The 16,877-nt window shown below is 33.8% G+C and overlaps 2 protein-coding genes across 2 annotated transcripts; one reads left to right on the top strand and one right to left on the bottom strand.

Annotated features, from left to right (window-relative positions):
* The first annotated feature begins 9,701 nt into the window (after nucleotides 1-9,701).
* PYL7 (PYR1-like 7) lies at nucleotides 9,702-11,662 on the top strand. The gene is made up of 3 exons (XM_007051517.3): nucleotides 9,702-10,115; nucleotides 10,614-10,829; nucleotides 10,944-11,662. The coding sequence occupies exons 1-3, from the start codon at nucleotides 9,990-9,992 to the stop codon at nucleotides 11,160-11,162; spliced, it is 561 nt and encodes a 186-aa protein (XP_007051579.1). The 5' UTR covers nucleotides 9,702-9,989; the 3' UTR covers nucleotides 11,163-11,662.
* A 517-nt stretch (nucleotides 11,663-12,179) lies between these two features.
* Nucleotides 12,180-16,381, bottom strand: LOC18613999 (pentatricopeptide (PPR) repeat-containing protein). The gene has a single exon (XM_018123680.2). It carries the CDS (start codon nucleotides 15,412-15,414, stop codon nucleotides 12,580-12,582), a length of 2,835 nt encoding a protein of 944 aa, XP_017979169.2. The 5' UTR covers nucleotides 15,415-16,381; the 3' UTR covers nucleotides 12,180-12,579.
* Nucleotides 16,382-16,877: the final 496 nt, after the last annotated feature.

Consider the following 16,877-nt stretch of genomic DNA (forward strand, 5'->3'; position numbering starts at 1 on the left):
GGAAACCCGAAAGCTTGATCACTAAAAAGGAATGGATTCAAAAATGAATGTCCAAATGTGTTTTGCAGCTGAATTCTGACGGGAAACTGAATTACGTGAACATTTTTTTTTTAAGTATCATGTGTTACGAAAGATTGGTGTATGCTTTTTGGAACAAGAAACTATTTCTTTTTGAACGTGAGATCTGGTTTGCTACAAATGGAACGGAGTCAGGAGTGTAGTTAGCTATAACGGAAGCGATCAAAGAATCAAAAGAGGAAGAAGAGTTTGGATCCAGGGAATCTGTTTACGTGGACAAAGTGGGCTTCAATACATGAATTTTTTTGGACATAAACGCCCCTCATGTCTTATAAAATTACTTAATTAAGTCGATCTCTTTCTGCATTTTTTCTCAATAAAAGTAGATTTTATAACACTAGTATCTTCATTTCATTTTTAAGATATTCTAAAAGAATTTTGACATGCTTGCGACGAATAATCACTAGAGAATGTGATTTACATATGCTTGTAAGATATTGTATTGAGTGCATGTTTGGCTTAACTTTTTTTCAATTTATCTGTCTTGTAAAAATAAAAATCAAGTCAAACATGATTTTTTGATAAATTTTTAAAAAAATAATTTTTTTAAAAACAAAATTTTTAAAAAAATAGTTTAAAAAAAGCTCCAAGAATGAGTTTTTCTTCTTTTCTTTTAAAAATATAAGAGAATTTTTATTTTTGTTTCAAAAATATGTTCATTTGTTAAAAATCATTACAATATTACTTTCTAAAAAAATACATATTATGATAATTTTAATAAAAATTATAACTTATTAAAAAAAACTTATAAAAAATTTATCAAATAATTTTAACTTAATTTTAAAAATTATTATTTTTTATAAAAATTTTATAATAATTTTTAAATTAAAAAAAGTCATACCAAACAAACTTTGAATCGTTGCGGAAATTAACAGAATCTTGACGGGCCGCGTGAAGAAGGTGGAGGCCGACTTCGGGAAGAGGGCGTTTGAGATATTTTGTTACTGGGTGGAGGGTAGAATCGTCAATCGCAGAAGAGCCCGCGCGGCCAAATGTGCGGTTGCATGAAGCGCTCACTGCCATTAGCCTCCACATTTACCCCATCTCATTGGCTTCCTTTCTGCTCTTTGCCACTTGTTTCCCGCCCATTCTTAACCGCCTGGTTACGGCGGACACACGAAAATCGAATATTTTGAATAGAAAGCAGGCACCCTCTTGGGCTGCCTTAGAAATCGCCACGTACCCCTCCCAAAACAAAGATTCTTCACATGCCCTTCCACAGCAATGTACGATCGCCACGCGTCATGTGAACAAGGGTTGTCAGCATTTCTATCACTTGTTTTTTCAATTTTTTGTTCAAAACCTTTTTGACGAAAAAAAAAAAAGGTTGGATTTCTTGGCACATGTATACATGCTAATTGGCTGTCCTCGTTCCATTTTTTTGGCCTTTTCGTGATTTAGTCTTAAAAAAATATAACAATTAAAATTTTTAAAATAAACATATAATTCATTAAAATGCAATTAAAAAATTAAAATAAGAATTTCATTTATAAAATTAAAAATTTTTACCAATATATAAAATAATGCTTTCTTTTTAAAAACAATAAAATTATAATAATTAAGGACAAGAAGAAGTTTGGACGTATTACTTGAGACTCACGTCTGCTCATGTCTTCAGCATGTCTGACCTAATTGTTCAATAATAACTGATTGGATAAATCGAGGTTTTTGGACTGATCCGGTATGAAATTATAAGTTTCGTAATTCTAAATTGTCAGCAGCTTATATTATAAAAAATTTAATGAAATTAATTACAAATTATAATATTATTACAGAAAAAAAATATTGTAGTAAAGTTTATTGTAACAAGTTATTATAATACGTAAATGTAAAATCAAAAGAGCATGTTTGGTTGGAGAGAGTGAAATAGCTATATATTTTTTATTTTCGATATAAAGTTATATTTGGTTTAATAAAATAATTATTATTCGAAATACTCATATTCAAAAGAAGCATGAATAACCATTATCAAGTCCTCTCGATAATAATTATACCAAATTATTAGAAATAAGAAAACAAATTGATTAGATAAATATATTATTTTACAATTTAAAAAATTACCTTATAAAAAAATACCAAACTTATTTTTTTTCTCTCTTTCACACTCATTCTCTCTCTAAAGCATTGTCGTAACGTGCGGGTCAGGGAACCCATCTGCCAGACGTCGACGAAAATAATGTGGTGTGGGAGTCGCCACCAATTTTTTTTATCTAGATGTGATTGGTCACCTATTAACCCGATTCTAATCGACGAAGTCCTAAATTAATTTTAAATTCGTCGAAAGAACGAGAACTTATCCACGTTTTTTAGAGATGGGTTCGGGAGTGCGGTTACGCACGGAGAAGGGTTAGCACATCCGTGACGCCCGTTCCACGAACGGTACCATTTAATCTTAAGTTATCATATTATAGCCTACTTTTGATTTAATCCCTACTTATTGACTAAAATTTTTATTAAATTGGCTGTCTGAGTCTTTTATTCGGTTTTACGTATACACATGATGCAAGCGTAAAATTATGTCATGACTTGTTTACTTTAAATAATGGGATTGACAGCCTTTATTGGAAAATTATTCAAAGACCATCACAACGCTTTGGTGAAGTTTCGAAATTTTTCTCACCTAGAGATATCCCCAGAAGAACTCATCTCTACAAGCTCTTTGGGAAATCCCATCATCATAACTCCCGTACCATTTACAAGATAAATATGGCATGCTATGACAAGATAAAGTGATGATGTCTACATGCACACGTTTATTGACTTAAGCGGTTCATAATTCATCCAATAATTTATCACTTTATTTATATATTTATTTTGTCATTTTTTATGGATTATTTATTTATTTTATTATTATTTTTTTGTTTTTCTATTTTCTATTTAGATCTGTATCTTTTAATTAACATTGTTGATTAACATTTAACTTGATTATATAACTTGTCGAATAAACAATTAATTAAATTAATGGTTAACTTAATAAAATTTTTTTAATGATATGTATTTGCTGATTAACTAATTACACTAACTTAGATTTAAATGTAACATTATGTAGATTTATTTATTTTTATTATTTTAGCGACGATTATTTGAGTTAACGGGTATTGAAGTTTAGAGTTCGGATTTATCCCGACGCTTCGTTGAAAATTCGTCTCGTACTTCCTATTAAAAAAAAATTCACTTAGAAAAGGCAACTCTTTACTTCTCTTAGGTGAAATTTTTCAAACGATCATTTCATTTTTCCTTTTTTATTCTTCTCATTTACTTACCATTATTACTATATTTATTTATTAAAAAAACTAAATCTATTACGAATTTTCTTTCTATTTATTTACTTATTTTAATATTTTCTAAACCATGCATTTTACTATTATTTTTTTATTATTACTATCATTATTATTTTTTGATTTTTTAGCATTAAAATAGCATCCATAATATATATATATATATATATATACATATATATAAATGACTTTTCCTAATATGGTTTAAATCATAACAATAAAAAATGTAATTTATTTAACAAAATGGGCTAACCCAAAATTAATTGAAACAAGCCCAAACCAAAGAGGATGGGTTATATCTTTCTGGGCTCAGATTAGCCCAGCCCGATGACCCGTATAAGCCCAAATCTACTACACCCGGCCTGCTTCCTGAGGCCCACAAGGCAGAATTCAAAACGCATCGTTTGGTGCTTGTAGAGCCGCTCAAAACGACGCCGTTTAGGCCTGGACTTTCCAACTTCTGCCACTCCACTAAAACAGTATCGTTTTGTTCTCCTACGCTTAGGTATAAAAACCCATTTTTTGGCTTTTTCTATTCAATTTCTCTCTCTAGTCGGCCCCTCTCTCCGCCTTCTCTCTAGAAGACCTTCCCTCTCTTTCCCCTTCTCGTCTGCTAGTGCCTACTTTTCTCTATCTTCCCTTCACTGATCGACGACTTCTCTTTGCTCTCTACCGCCAGCCAACTCCCTCTCTTCTCTTTCTATCGTCGGCGCCAAAACTCTCTCCTCTCATCCCTGCGTCGACAGCCAAAACTCTCTCTTCTCTTTTTCACCGCCAGCCGAACACCCACATAGATCAACTCCCTCTCTTCTCACCCACTACCCGAACCCCTTTTGTTCAAACACTGATTTTTTGGCTTTCTTTTCTTTGGTTATTTTCTGATTGCCTTTTTTGATTTTTTTTTTGTGGCTAGGTCTTTGCTGTTGGTAGATTTAGGATTTTTTTTTGATATGTGGTTTTCTTGGTTGTCCTCCTTTTTGGTTTTGCAGGTTCGATTTTCAACAGCTGAGTTATCTAAAAATTTGGACAACTCGACAATGGGGTTCTGGCACCAAGGAATTGGTAGCCAGAGTTCCATCATTCAGGGTGGTTGGAGGAAGGGATGGCTAGGCCAGCCATTCCTCTTTTATATATATATTATTTTTTATTTTGAGGTGTCTACAAGCACATAAGATACAAAATTTTTTACTTCATTTTAAAAAATAAAAAATATAAATATTATTTAATTATAATAAATATTATAAAGTATATTATTTAATATTATTATTTAAATATAATAAATATAATACAAAAAAATATTTAGTATTATTTAAATCTAATGAAGAATATATTTTATTTTTTAATATTAAATATTATTTAATTATAATAAAAAGTTTAATTATCTTCTAATACAAAATATTATTAAATTATAATAAAAATATGTTTGTGTTTTGGTGAAAATATTATTTAATTATAAAAAAGTTATTTTTATTTTATTACTTGGAATATTTTTATCTTTTAACAAAATAAATTTTTTCATTTTAATAAAATGTATTTTTTTCTCATCATAGTATTTTTGTTTTTAATTAAAAAATCTTTAAATATTAATAAAAAATATTTTTATGATTTACCCTTTATTCCATAACTATTCTTAAAATTATTCCTATCAACCAAATAATGAAATAAGTAATAACAACAATTTCTATCATATTCTATTATCATGAACTAATTTATATAATAATTATATTTTTTAATTTTATTCTTTTAAAATAACTATTTTATTTTTAATTTTATTTTTTTTAGTGAATCAAATATACTGTAAAAGTTTAATTGGACTAAATTATATTGTTAAAAATCAGGTCTAATAAAATATATTAATTTATATTTAATATTATGAATTACTTATCCGCGTGGCTTTTGATGTCAACACCGATATTGTTATAATCTTTAATGCAATTAAGGACATTTTGGATTAGTGAAAAATACAGGAGAAACAGGAAAAAGTTGTAACCCAAAGACAGATATTTGTTTGGGGAGTTGACGGAAAGGACAGGAGCATTCTTCTGGAATCATAATCATTAAATATGTTTTGGACGGTCAGTCGTACATAGAATAACTTAATTACCCTTGGACTTGGAACCTGCACTCAAGCCCGGTCAAAAAAAGAACAAACCAAAGTGAACTTAGTCTGGATCTTATCCACTCACCTGTAATTCTCAAAATTAGCTTGAGAATCGTGAAGCTCTGTCTTGATAGCTAAGTATTCTCCTGGAAAGAGTTAAAGGTGAGCTTGGAAGGTTTCGGTATTTTCCACATGATGAGTTCAGATACAAAGGCAGACCGGGAGTTCCTCAGAGAAGCCAATTGCAAACCAACACGTTAGGGCTCTTGCATCCCTTGATGTGACTTTTTGTTTGTTGGCTGTTAAATTGGATAAAAATTCCCTTCGAATTTTGGTTAATAGTTTGTGTCGAGGTGGTCCAAGAATTCGTTGCAGGGGATAAACCTTGAAGGTTTTCGGCAGAAAAAACAAAAAAAAAAAAAAGATTAGCCCCTTTTTTAGCAGAGAATGGACTAGCTTTATCAGTCCTGAGACCTAACTTATAACTCAATTTTCTTTGTATTCAATTGGGTTTCTCTTTGTTTTTCTTGTCTCTAGCCACAAAAGTAGTAATTTTCAAGACACTGAGAGCTTTTATGTTCGATGGAGAAGTTAATGGTAACGAAATAGTGTTTGATGGAGGAAGGATTCTCCCTTTTTGATGATTGGTGAAAATTGACCCAGCTGAGTAAATGAGTTCTCCATTCAACGCTACGCAGTTGAACATAATTTTGGACATTATATCTTTCTTAGGGTGTTTTGAAAAAGGCGGAAAGTTTTGGATAACAATGCATTAAACATCCGGTCAACATGGAGAGAGGTTTAGGAGATAACTCATGGCATGAAGCAAACGTCGAAAGTTTCCCAAATTTGTAAGTACTAGATAACTTCTTACGTACATCATTGCTTGAAATTGTTTTCGATCCCATGTGTTTGAGATTCAGAGCAAAACAGAGGGGAAAACAGAGCAAATTCCCCAAGGTGTGTCCAAATGAAAGAATTGAATTCTATTGATATTCAAAGTAATAGTATTAGCCGCAATGGCGATTAATTCATAAAGATAATTCTCAATAGATGACCATCAAGCAGCAGAAAAGAACTTGTGGTTCAATAGTAGTAGCTTTTTTTTTTTTGTTAAGATAAAAGCTATATTTAGCGTTGTTTTCCCCTGTTTTTGGATTGTCCTTTCTGATTGAGAAGGAAATGGGAGATCAACACTTGGCTTACACTCATAGAAAGAGAGTACGAGAAAAGGAGAAAAAAAAAAACGAAATGTTGATGGACGATGGTTCATCGAAAAAAGGTTGACAGTTTTCTCATTGCTTTGAAGTGTGTCGTTCTAGGATTGATCCATGGAAATCACTTGTAAGCCATCCAATAAAATTGCAGTTTATGTAGGGGAAAAAGAAGAAGGAAGAAAGAAGAAAGAAGAAATTTCATTCACTGTTAACAAACAAACACGAAACTCCATTTTGTCAATATACGCAAACTTTTCCTGTCCAATTACATTGCAACATGTGTGCAAACACACACACACAAAAAAAAGGATTTGCTGTATGCTTTTTAATACAGCAGTGATTGATGGGTGATGGCGAAGGATGGGTCGAATTCGAATAATTAACACTATGTCGAGCAGAGACATATAATTGGACCACATGAGCACCACATCTGCAAGCTTGACCAAGTCTTCACCATTTTCTGCCTTGTCTCAAGAAGCCGGTATAAACTTTTGTCCTCTGTTTTCTGATTGGTCTATATAAACTTAAAGGTAACTGGAGTTGGATTTGATGGTAGATGAAAGTTATTTAGTAGAAAATAAGGCAAAAATGGTTTTTCCACGGTAGAAGATATGAAAGAGGGGGTTGGATGCTTAACACATATATTTATGCACTACCTACAAGGTGGATCGTAAAGCCTGGAACAATGGCATATCAAATAAAATTAACCTTGGAATCTAGTATCGGCAAGTGTCAGGTTAAAAAATCATATGTTGCCATCGCCGGACAAAGGAATTCTTCATTATATTCTCACGCTAGAATATAGACTTTTTACAGTTGCACATAGTTTTCATATCACAATGGCATATCATGACCAAGATCTAAAAGCAAATACTTGTATCATGTAAAACAAAACCACCAGTTTGTTCTTTCCACGTGTAATAAACCAAAATAATTTTAGTACATATGCGTCTGACGCGGTTTAATGTAACGAAAATTCAAAAATCTCATTATACAACAAAGTCGTAATGTTGGTGAAAAGCAGTTTTTTTTTTAAAAATGATTAGCTATTAGATCGTTTGTGATTGTGTAAAACTAGATATTTTTAATGTGGGTGGTGATAGATATTTTTTTAATGATTATCAATTAAAATTCACTCGGTAGTAAATGAAACGTGGAGGTCCCCACCATTTGGCATTTTCCACTAGGTGGTCTTACAGTGGCCTGGCGTTAAAATATTTTTGGTAATTAGCTTCAACTCAAAGCTTTGGGATTTTACTTTCAACGGAGAACCGGACAGAAACATTGAACGTGGCACAAGGGGTGGATTCCTGAATTTTTCTTTTTGCAGTATAAAGTGTCTTGTTCAATGACAATATTTTCATAAGTGGGTCCTTTCTGTAAACCTTTCGACCTCCCCAAACAGTTCGCTGCCACCCACTAGTTGACCTAATCCCATCTCGTCATGCCTCTACCCAAATTGTATTGCCACAACAATAATCATGTAGCGCTCTTTTTTTTTTTTAAATTTGGTAAAACAAAATAGGACTAAAACTCTATTTATCTTAAAAAAGAGGTTAGCTTTCATACGAAAGAGTGATAACAAAAATAGATTAACGTTGTTTTGATGTATGTGATGAAAATTTTCAAGTAATCATTATATTATATTATATTATATTATATTATATTATATCATTATTGATTATAATATATCAACATATTACGTTAAAATTATATAATATATAATAATAAATAATATTTTAATTAATATTAATTATAAAAATTTATTTAATTTAAAGTAAAAGTATAAAAAACTTGATTAAAAGTAATAAACAATAAAAACATATTTGAACTTTTTTAAATAAATAAAGAGGTTTTTTTAAGTATTTTATATTAGTGATAAGAAAAATAAAAGCCTTTTTTGTCAATAATTGTATCATCTATTTTGGGTATTGGACAAAAAATAGTAAGGAAATGTTTTTTTATTTGTGGTGCTTGACGAAAAGCAAATATGAACAATTTAGCCTGGAATGAAAGCAATAATGGATTAGATTCAATTTTGTCTTTTGCGCAAATTGCGCCAAGCAGATGATAAGAATTTTCTATTTTCGGGCGTTGGGGTGGACGAGCGATGGAAATTCAATTGATTCTATCGAAAATTGTGGAGATAAAATTTCAATGCTCTCGTGGTTACGTTGGATCCCACAAGATCCTTCAATGGCTACGAATCGCCTGTCAGTTTTGTGGTGACTTCCTCCACCGTTCATTCTGCAAATTGATTCAACAAAAAATTATTATCATTAATTAAACGCCAAAATCAATTGCCTTATGCTGAGGCACGAGGCAGAAGAATCCAGACATATTATATATCGAGCCAAAAAATTTGTGGAAAATAATAATGTAAAATTGGTTCAAAAGATTGAGATAAGTGACTATTGTAATTTCCGATTTCATTTAGGGAAAGACTTTTGGGTCAGGCAATAAAACTGGCAAACACCGTTACAGGTTGATTTGGCTTCTGTGTTGCTTTTTTGGTTCAGGCCAGTCTTTTTTTTGTGCTTGGCCAACTGCCTTCTCAGGCAGATGCAGCTTGTATATCTCTTTTATTGTAATGAATATGCCTTTCAAAAAACAAAAAAAACTAGGCAAAATCTTCGTCACGTCACAACCACTTCATGGTAGTTCTGATTTTATTATTTGCACCTAACTTTGTGTTAAGGGGAACAGAAAAAAAATGGTGCCAAAAATTAAAGGGGAATGTTCGCCTAGAATCGGAGGCAAAAGAGTGGACTGTGAGGGAAACCCATGACGACCACAAGTAACGTTAGAAGAATTATTTTATTCTTAGTATTTTCTTTTTAATGGAAAAATAAAAGGATTAAAGAAAGTAAAAACCAATTCCAATTACAAGAGGATAAGGGCAATTTGAAGAGGATAGTGGACCCAAGGAGAAAAGCTGAAAGCAGGCTTCCGGGCTTTTATTATTATTATTATTATTATTGTTGATGGAATAAAAAATGAAATTGTCGGTGGATTCATAGATTTTTGATAAACTGCCAAGCCAACTTAAAGACCAAAGCCCCTCTTAAAGCTAAAAACCTGAGCTAAAAGCTAAAGCCAAGCGGGGAAGGTCCCTTTGTACTTGCACCACCGAATCCCCTGCAAAACCAAAAGAAAATAGTAACAAAAAAGCTTATCGCTTATCTCCTCGAGAACTCTCCTGTATTGTTTCCAGATACTTATTCCTTGAGACAAAGACAGAGAAGTAAGGTGGTTTTTTTATTGTTCATTGATCAGATTCAGACATATCAATCAGGAAAAGGGAAAAGAAAAAAAATGAACGGCGGTGAGGCGTACAGTATGATGGAGGCGCAGTACGTACGGAGACACCACAGGCACGAGATCAGAGACGACCAGTGCACCTCTGCTCTTGTGAAACACATCAAAGCTCCTGTTCATCTCGTAAGTTTCTGTGTCTTTCAAATTTTCCTTTTTTTTCCCCCGTTTTCCTCTCCCTTTCTAGTGCTTAGTGCCTCTTCGATTTGTTCGATTTTGTGGCCAACCGGCTGGGCCTTTGACTTGGTTTTTCTCTCCCCTTTGGATCTGCTAGAATCCTCATCTCTTTTTGAGTTTTACTTAGTTGTTAAACAACATTCAAATCTATGTTCACGTCAGAAATTTAACCGGAAAAATTCCACGACTATTTCTTGGTTTTTTAGATTTTTCTCTGACAAACACCACTCCTTTCACTAAGATCTATAAAGTACCGTTACTTCGATATTTCCGAAATGTCGGAGTATTTGGTTTGATTAGTATTTCACTACATCTGTTTTTTCAGGCACCGGAATTGGAATTTGTTGGAGCTAGTACTACGTTGTTAGTAGAAGAGTTCTGTTCTGTAGTAGAGAAGTAGTTTTTGTTAATTTTATCATTGAAACTAATGGTTTACGGTCTGGTTAGGTATGGTCATTGGTAAGGCGATTTGATCAGCCGCAGAAATACAAGCCGTTCGTAAGCAGGTGCATCATGCAAGGGGACCTCGGAATTGGTAGTGTTAGAGAAGTTAACGTTAAATCCGGCCTTCCCGCCACCACTAGCACCGAACGATTAGAACTTCTTGATGATGAAGAACACATTCTCGGCATCAAAATCGTCGACGGCGATCACCGCCTTAGGGTACTAATACAATTTTTTATCCTCTACTCTCTTTTTTTTTTAATTATTATTTTAAAAAATGAAAGAAGAATTTGTTTTGTTATAGAATACTGATTTGTTTACTGATTTTTGCAGAACTATTCTTCCATCATAACGGTCCATCCTGAAGTTATTGAAGGAAGGCCAGGGACAATGGTGATCGAATCATTCGTTGTGGATGTGCCTGAAGGGAACACCAACGATGAAACATGTTACTTTGTGGAGGCTTTAATCCGATGTAATCTGAAATCCTTAGCCGATGTTTCAGAGAGGATGGCTGTGCTGGACCAGAGAGAGTCTATCAACCCATATTAATCGAGAAAGGTGGAATTTTGATTGCTAAAAAAAAAAGTAGCTTTTGTAGACGGAGGTGAGGGACAGGAGCGATGGATTTCATGATCTGGACAAGTTTTGGATACATTGCTCGATGTGACTTTTACTTTGTTACGGGAGAGGGAGACCCTTAACACTCTTTTTTCTGCTTTGTTAGCTTTTTTTTTTTTTTGTTTAATGCATCAGTAGTTATCTTTCGAGGTTTCAAATTCATTACAAGGCTCCGAAATTTCTGTTCTATAATGGGGTTCCCGACAAGTCGAAGATGGGGTTCTTTTTCACCGTTGTTTCTCTTCATCTGGGTTTTGTGCAATGGTGGTAATTACGTACGTTACTATGGTCGTATTTGTAAATATTTATGTAAGATAAGAAAAGATGGAAGCTTTTATTTCCATATTGTAGCTGCAGATGTAGGTGCACGATGGATTTGGAGAACCATTTTAAGTAACAGTTCTGCTCTTTTCTTTTCTTTTTGTACATAATTGTGTCTTTTCAATAATTTTCTTGTTGGGATCTTTTCAGTTTTCCCTTCCTGTTTAGGTGAACCATTAACCTATGCCTTTCAACTTTCAAGCACTTTATCAAGTGTCGTTTCAGTTCTCAGCCTCTGAATTTGAGCGTAGAAAGTGCGGGTACACTATGGAAATGCACCAAGGGGTCGCTTTTTTAGTCATAAAGTTGCAGAGCACGCTAACTCGAAGGTCTTGTGACGATTTTGATTTAATTTAGAGCTACCACGCTAGGAAAGTTTATGGGGTAGCCAATCACTCGTCTTTGCTGTACTGAACTCCCTACACGTGTACACTCTGAGGCAACTCGTGATTAGCTCTCTTTTTAAACCTGGTCCAATTCAATTGGTTTACAAATGTTACCGGGGCAGCATGCGGTGGATTGTGGCTTACCCTCCCTGACGGTTGGCTGGTGGATGTGTGTCAAATTCTCCTCGTTGGCAGGAAGGAATGGAAGTGGCAGACATGAGTAAGAGTATGCCATGGCAAATTAGTAAACATAATATTTCATTCCTTATCCGGAAAGCTTGTAGGGATGTAATACTTCTAGTTTTGAAGTTGTAACAATGTAATGGTTCCTTGAAAATGCTTTTATGTACCAAAAAAAAAATGCTTTTGAACTTCTATGAATGAAGGTAAGCGGCTTATAAAATATACATGTCGCTAAGTCTGGACTGTCCTCTTCTCAAGCCTGCATTGCTTTCAGCTATCTGTTGCTGATGAGTGTAGAATCGAATTGCTTGATTGTCCTTTGTCAAAGAAAAAGAATGACCTTCCCACCTGGTTGATGTATTTCTTCTGCTTGTGCAGGAGAAAGTGCTGGTTTCCACCTTCTGCAGGATTTCGCATGATGGTTCAGATTAGATATTGAAAGACATTAAGGCCCCTTGTTACCAACAATCATTACAGGAACACTTCCCTTCACTGAAATGGTGAAACCGACCACCATCTCTGAGGAAAATCTCTCGCTTCTTTACCAGAGATATGTATTTAGCCGCAGTGTGGCAGTCGGGACAAATCCTTGTGTTCTTGATTACCCTGATAGGGGCATCATTTCTTGACTTGATTAGCCCATAAGTTATGGCCAATTTCTCTGTGTGACTCAGCAGCATCTCCTCCTTTTCATTGTCATCAGTGTTCTGACAAACACACTTGACATCAGGTTTATACCCAAGCTTCTTCATTTCAGAAACCATATGGTACAACTCAAAATATATCTCCCCTTCGTCTGGATGGTTCTCTCCCGCAGAGAATAAATGAACCATCTGATCAATTTGAATCCAGCTCCAGACTTGCCCATTTTTCACACCTGTATTTCTCATCAAATCTTTGATACGCTCAACATCTTCCCATCTGTCAAACATGGCATATAGATTCATCATCAAAACATAATTTGCAGAATTATATGGCTCTAACTTGAAAAGTTTCTTTGCAGCAATCTCTGCGAATTGCATGTTCTTATGGATTCGACAAGATATAAGAAGAGCACCCCAAATAGTAGCATCCGGTCTCAATGGCATTTTTTGGATGAAATCCCAAGCTTCATCAAGATATCCAGCTCTTCCCAGAAGATCTACCATACAAGAATAATGTTCAAATGTTGGTATTATACCATAATCAGAGCTCATACTGTCAAAAAATTTCCATCCTTCATCAACTAAACCTGAATTCTTGCAACCAGAGAGTACAGCTGTGAACGTTATGGCATCTGGTAGGATGCCTGCTCCAAGCATCTCGTCAAAGAGCGAGACCACCTCTTTACCAAGGCCATAGATCGCAAACCCCATTATGAGACAATTCCAAGAGGCCAATGTTTTATTTTCAATCCTCTTAAAAACTTCATAAGCAGCTTTCAAATTGCCAGATTTACTATACATGTCAATAAGTGCTGTAGCTGCAAACACATCTTCAATAAAACCATTTTTTATGCTGACGCAGTGTATCTCTTTGCCTTTCTGTAATAGAGATAGACCTCCACAATTTCTAAGTAAGCAGGATATGGTGACAGAGTTGGGCCTGATACATTCTTGTTGCATTTGGATAAAAAATTCGAGGGAATCCCTATAGTTTCCATTCTGTGAACTGCCCGATATTAGAGCAGTCCAAGATACCACATTGGGAGTCATTCCAGAATTTTTTGTTTGATGAATCAGGGCTAAAGCCTCGTTACTGCGCCCCCAAATGGAATACCCTGAAATCAAACCATTCCATGTCACTAGGTCTGGCGTTATTCCTTCCTCTTTCATCCCATTCAATAAGGTCATAGCATCTTCAAAAAGGCCCTTGAAGGAATATCCTGATATTAACGAGTTCCAAGCAACAATATTTCTGTTATTCATGTTATCAAAAACTGCCTGAGCTTTTCCTAGACAATCATGCTTCACGTACATGTCTAACAATGAAGTTCCTACATATACATCAGAATCAAGCCCATTTCTTATAACATAACCATGAATTTCCCTCCCCAAATTCAAGATCCCCAATTCAGCAGCAGCTTGAAGAACACTGGTGACAGAGCTCGAATTTGGCCTGAAACCCATTACTTGCGTTCTTCGCAACATCGTCAGGACAGCTTTATAAGAGCCATGAAGGGCATGGCCAGAGAGAAGGCAGTTCCAGGTTATTATATCAGGTTTCATAGCAGATGATTCCATTTCATTTAATAAATCCCAAGCATCATTCAAATAACCACGAGCAGCATAACTTGAAATTATGGAATTCCATGAAGACAGGTTATGATCTTCCATCAAATCAAAAACTCTCCTAGCTAGTTCCAGTCTATTATTTTTTGAGTACATATTAATCAAGGAATTACAAACTGACATATCGGATACCAATGCAAATTTTAATACATACCCATGAATTTGCTTTCCTTCCTCGAGAGCTCCCACTTTGCTACAGCCTTGCAGCATCTTCGCAATGGTACTACTATTAGTTTTGGCAGGAGAAAACTGCATTTCTCTAAACAACTCCATAGCTTTCTCCCATCGCTCATTCCTCATGTTTACCATGATAGCCTCATTCCATACAGGATCTTCCTTTTCCACCATTTCATTAAAAACTTGATTAGCACTCTCCAAATCCCAACACCTCCCATATAAATTCATTAATGCACACTTCAAATATACATCCAAATCAAAACCCTTCTTGATCAAATCAGCATGAATCTGTAATCCCAGCCATGAATCCATCAAACAACCACACATCTTCAGAGCCAAGGTAAGAATTTTGCTATCAGAACTCACCCCTTTATTATAAAATTTACCAAAAACTTCAAGAACTCCACGTGTCTCTCCCCCACAACTATGAAGCTCGTCCAAAAACGAACTCCAGAAAACATAATTCCGATCAAAAGCCATGAAGAAAACCATCGTAGCTGCTCTAAACTCGCCAAATTTCAAATAACTTGAGATTAAACTCTTAGCCACAGAATCTGAACTCCAATCATTGCACATTTTAAGCGACCTGGCATGCAAGACTTTAACCGACTCCAAACTATTGACCCCTTTTACCTCGTCAGAGAAGTCAAAAGTGCCCGAAGAAGAGAGACTTGACCAAGAGTGGGGAAGCGAAAACGTAGAGAGTTGGATTTCAGGAGAGGTGAATGTGGGCCCAAGAGCCACAGAAGAAGGTGAAATTTTTGTGGGTTTTGTTGGATTTTGGATCAGTGTGTTTTGATGAAGAGAGAGACTAAAGTAGTGTCGGAATAGAGCTATTTTGTCCATGGAGGGTTTTTTGGCGGTTGGGAGATGAAGTGAAGACGGTGAAGGTGGTTTGGTTTTGAAGAAATGGCGGTCAAGGGTATCTCATTGGGTTTTTTGTTTTCGTTTTCCTATAACGCTGCTGGATGAAAGAAAAGTGTTGGCCTTTGGATTTCGTGGATAAGGATTTTATCTAACCATGTTATCTTCACTTTGTTTGGCTCCTTATGTCCAAAAGCTCTTCCCTTTTTGGCGTTTTCACCACTTCTTTGGTAACATCAACTGGCAGATGCAAGAAATTTCTTCCCCACCATTGATGGCAAATTAAGTAGTAGCAGTGTTGATTGGCAATTTGTGCATGTTACCAAATGTTCTTTAACCGTTGAGATAATTCGGGTAATGGTACAAGAATCTTGATCCATGGAATGGGTTAAGATATTGTCATTCATTTTTTCATGTCACTAAAAAAAAGAAACGATACTATTCATTACCAGAGACTGATCTAGGAATGGATCTAATCCAAAAATAAACACACAGGAACAGCTTAAAATCTAAAGCAGAAATCTAGGCAGAGCTTGATCTCGGTTCATGTGTTTCTGGCATCCTCAAGCACTTCTTCGTAAATTTAAGCAGCTTGCTACCCATTGAGATCAACCCAACCCCAGGTTGCGACTAGTAATATTCAAGAAAAGCATCAATGGGGTCTGAAGCACCGACGAATTATCAATGTTAAAAGAGAAGTAAAAAAAAAAAAGCCGGCATATATAGTTGTAATTAACAATTAGCTAGCAAATATTAAGATTAAGGTAAAATCTTGTCCATAACCACGCTATCTGTATTGCAGTTTGATGTCTTCGAAAAGCTTGAGAATACGTTTGGTTTGTGGAATAGATAGAAATTGAATAAAATATGTGTTACATAAAAATAGAATAAAATAGATATTATGTAGTTTGGTACGGTAAATGGAATAAGATAAGAATAATTATCATAACTTATTATAGTGTTCGGTTGGTAACAATAATTTTAGAATAAAAAATAAAAAAATAATTAATATATATAATTATTTATTTTTATTTTATTTTTAAAATATTAATAATTAATATTTTAAATATTAATATTTTAGTATAATTTAATTATTAATATTTTATTTATAATTTAATATTATTATGATTAGAATATTAATAATTTTAATTAATTTCCAAATTTAAAATATTAATTTGTATAATATATAATTAAAAATAAAACTTTTTATTATAATAATATTTATTTTTTAAAACAACAAAATACTCTTTACATAATTTAGTATAATTTATACCAAAAGACAAATATAAGCAAAATTTTTTTAATTATTTAATTTTTATTTTCATTAAAATTTTCAAAATTTAAAATTTAATAATTTATTATTAAAATATTAGTATAATTTTTTATTTTTTATTTATACTCATTAAAAATTTAATATATTAATAATTTAATAAATAAAATATTAA

This window comes from Theobroma cacao, chromosome 1, assembly GCF_053813885.1.
Source record: "Theobroma cacao isolate CCN51 chromosome 1, ASM5381388v1, whole genome shotgun sequence".
NCBI classification, from domain to species: domain Eukaryota; kingdom Viridiplantae; phylum Streptophyta; class Magnoliopsida; order Malvales; family Malvaceae; genus Theobroma; species Theobroma cacao.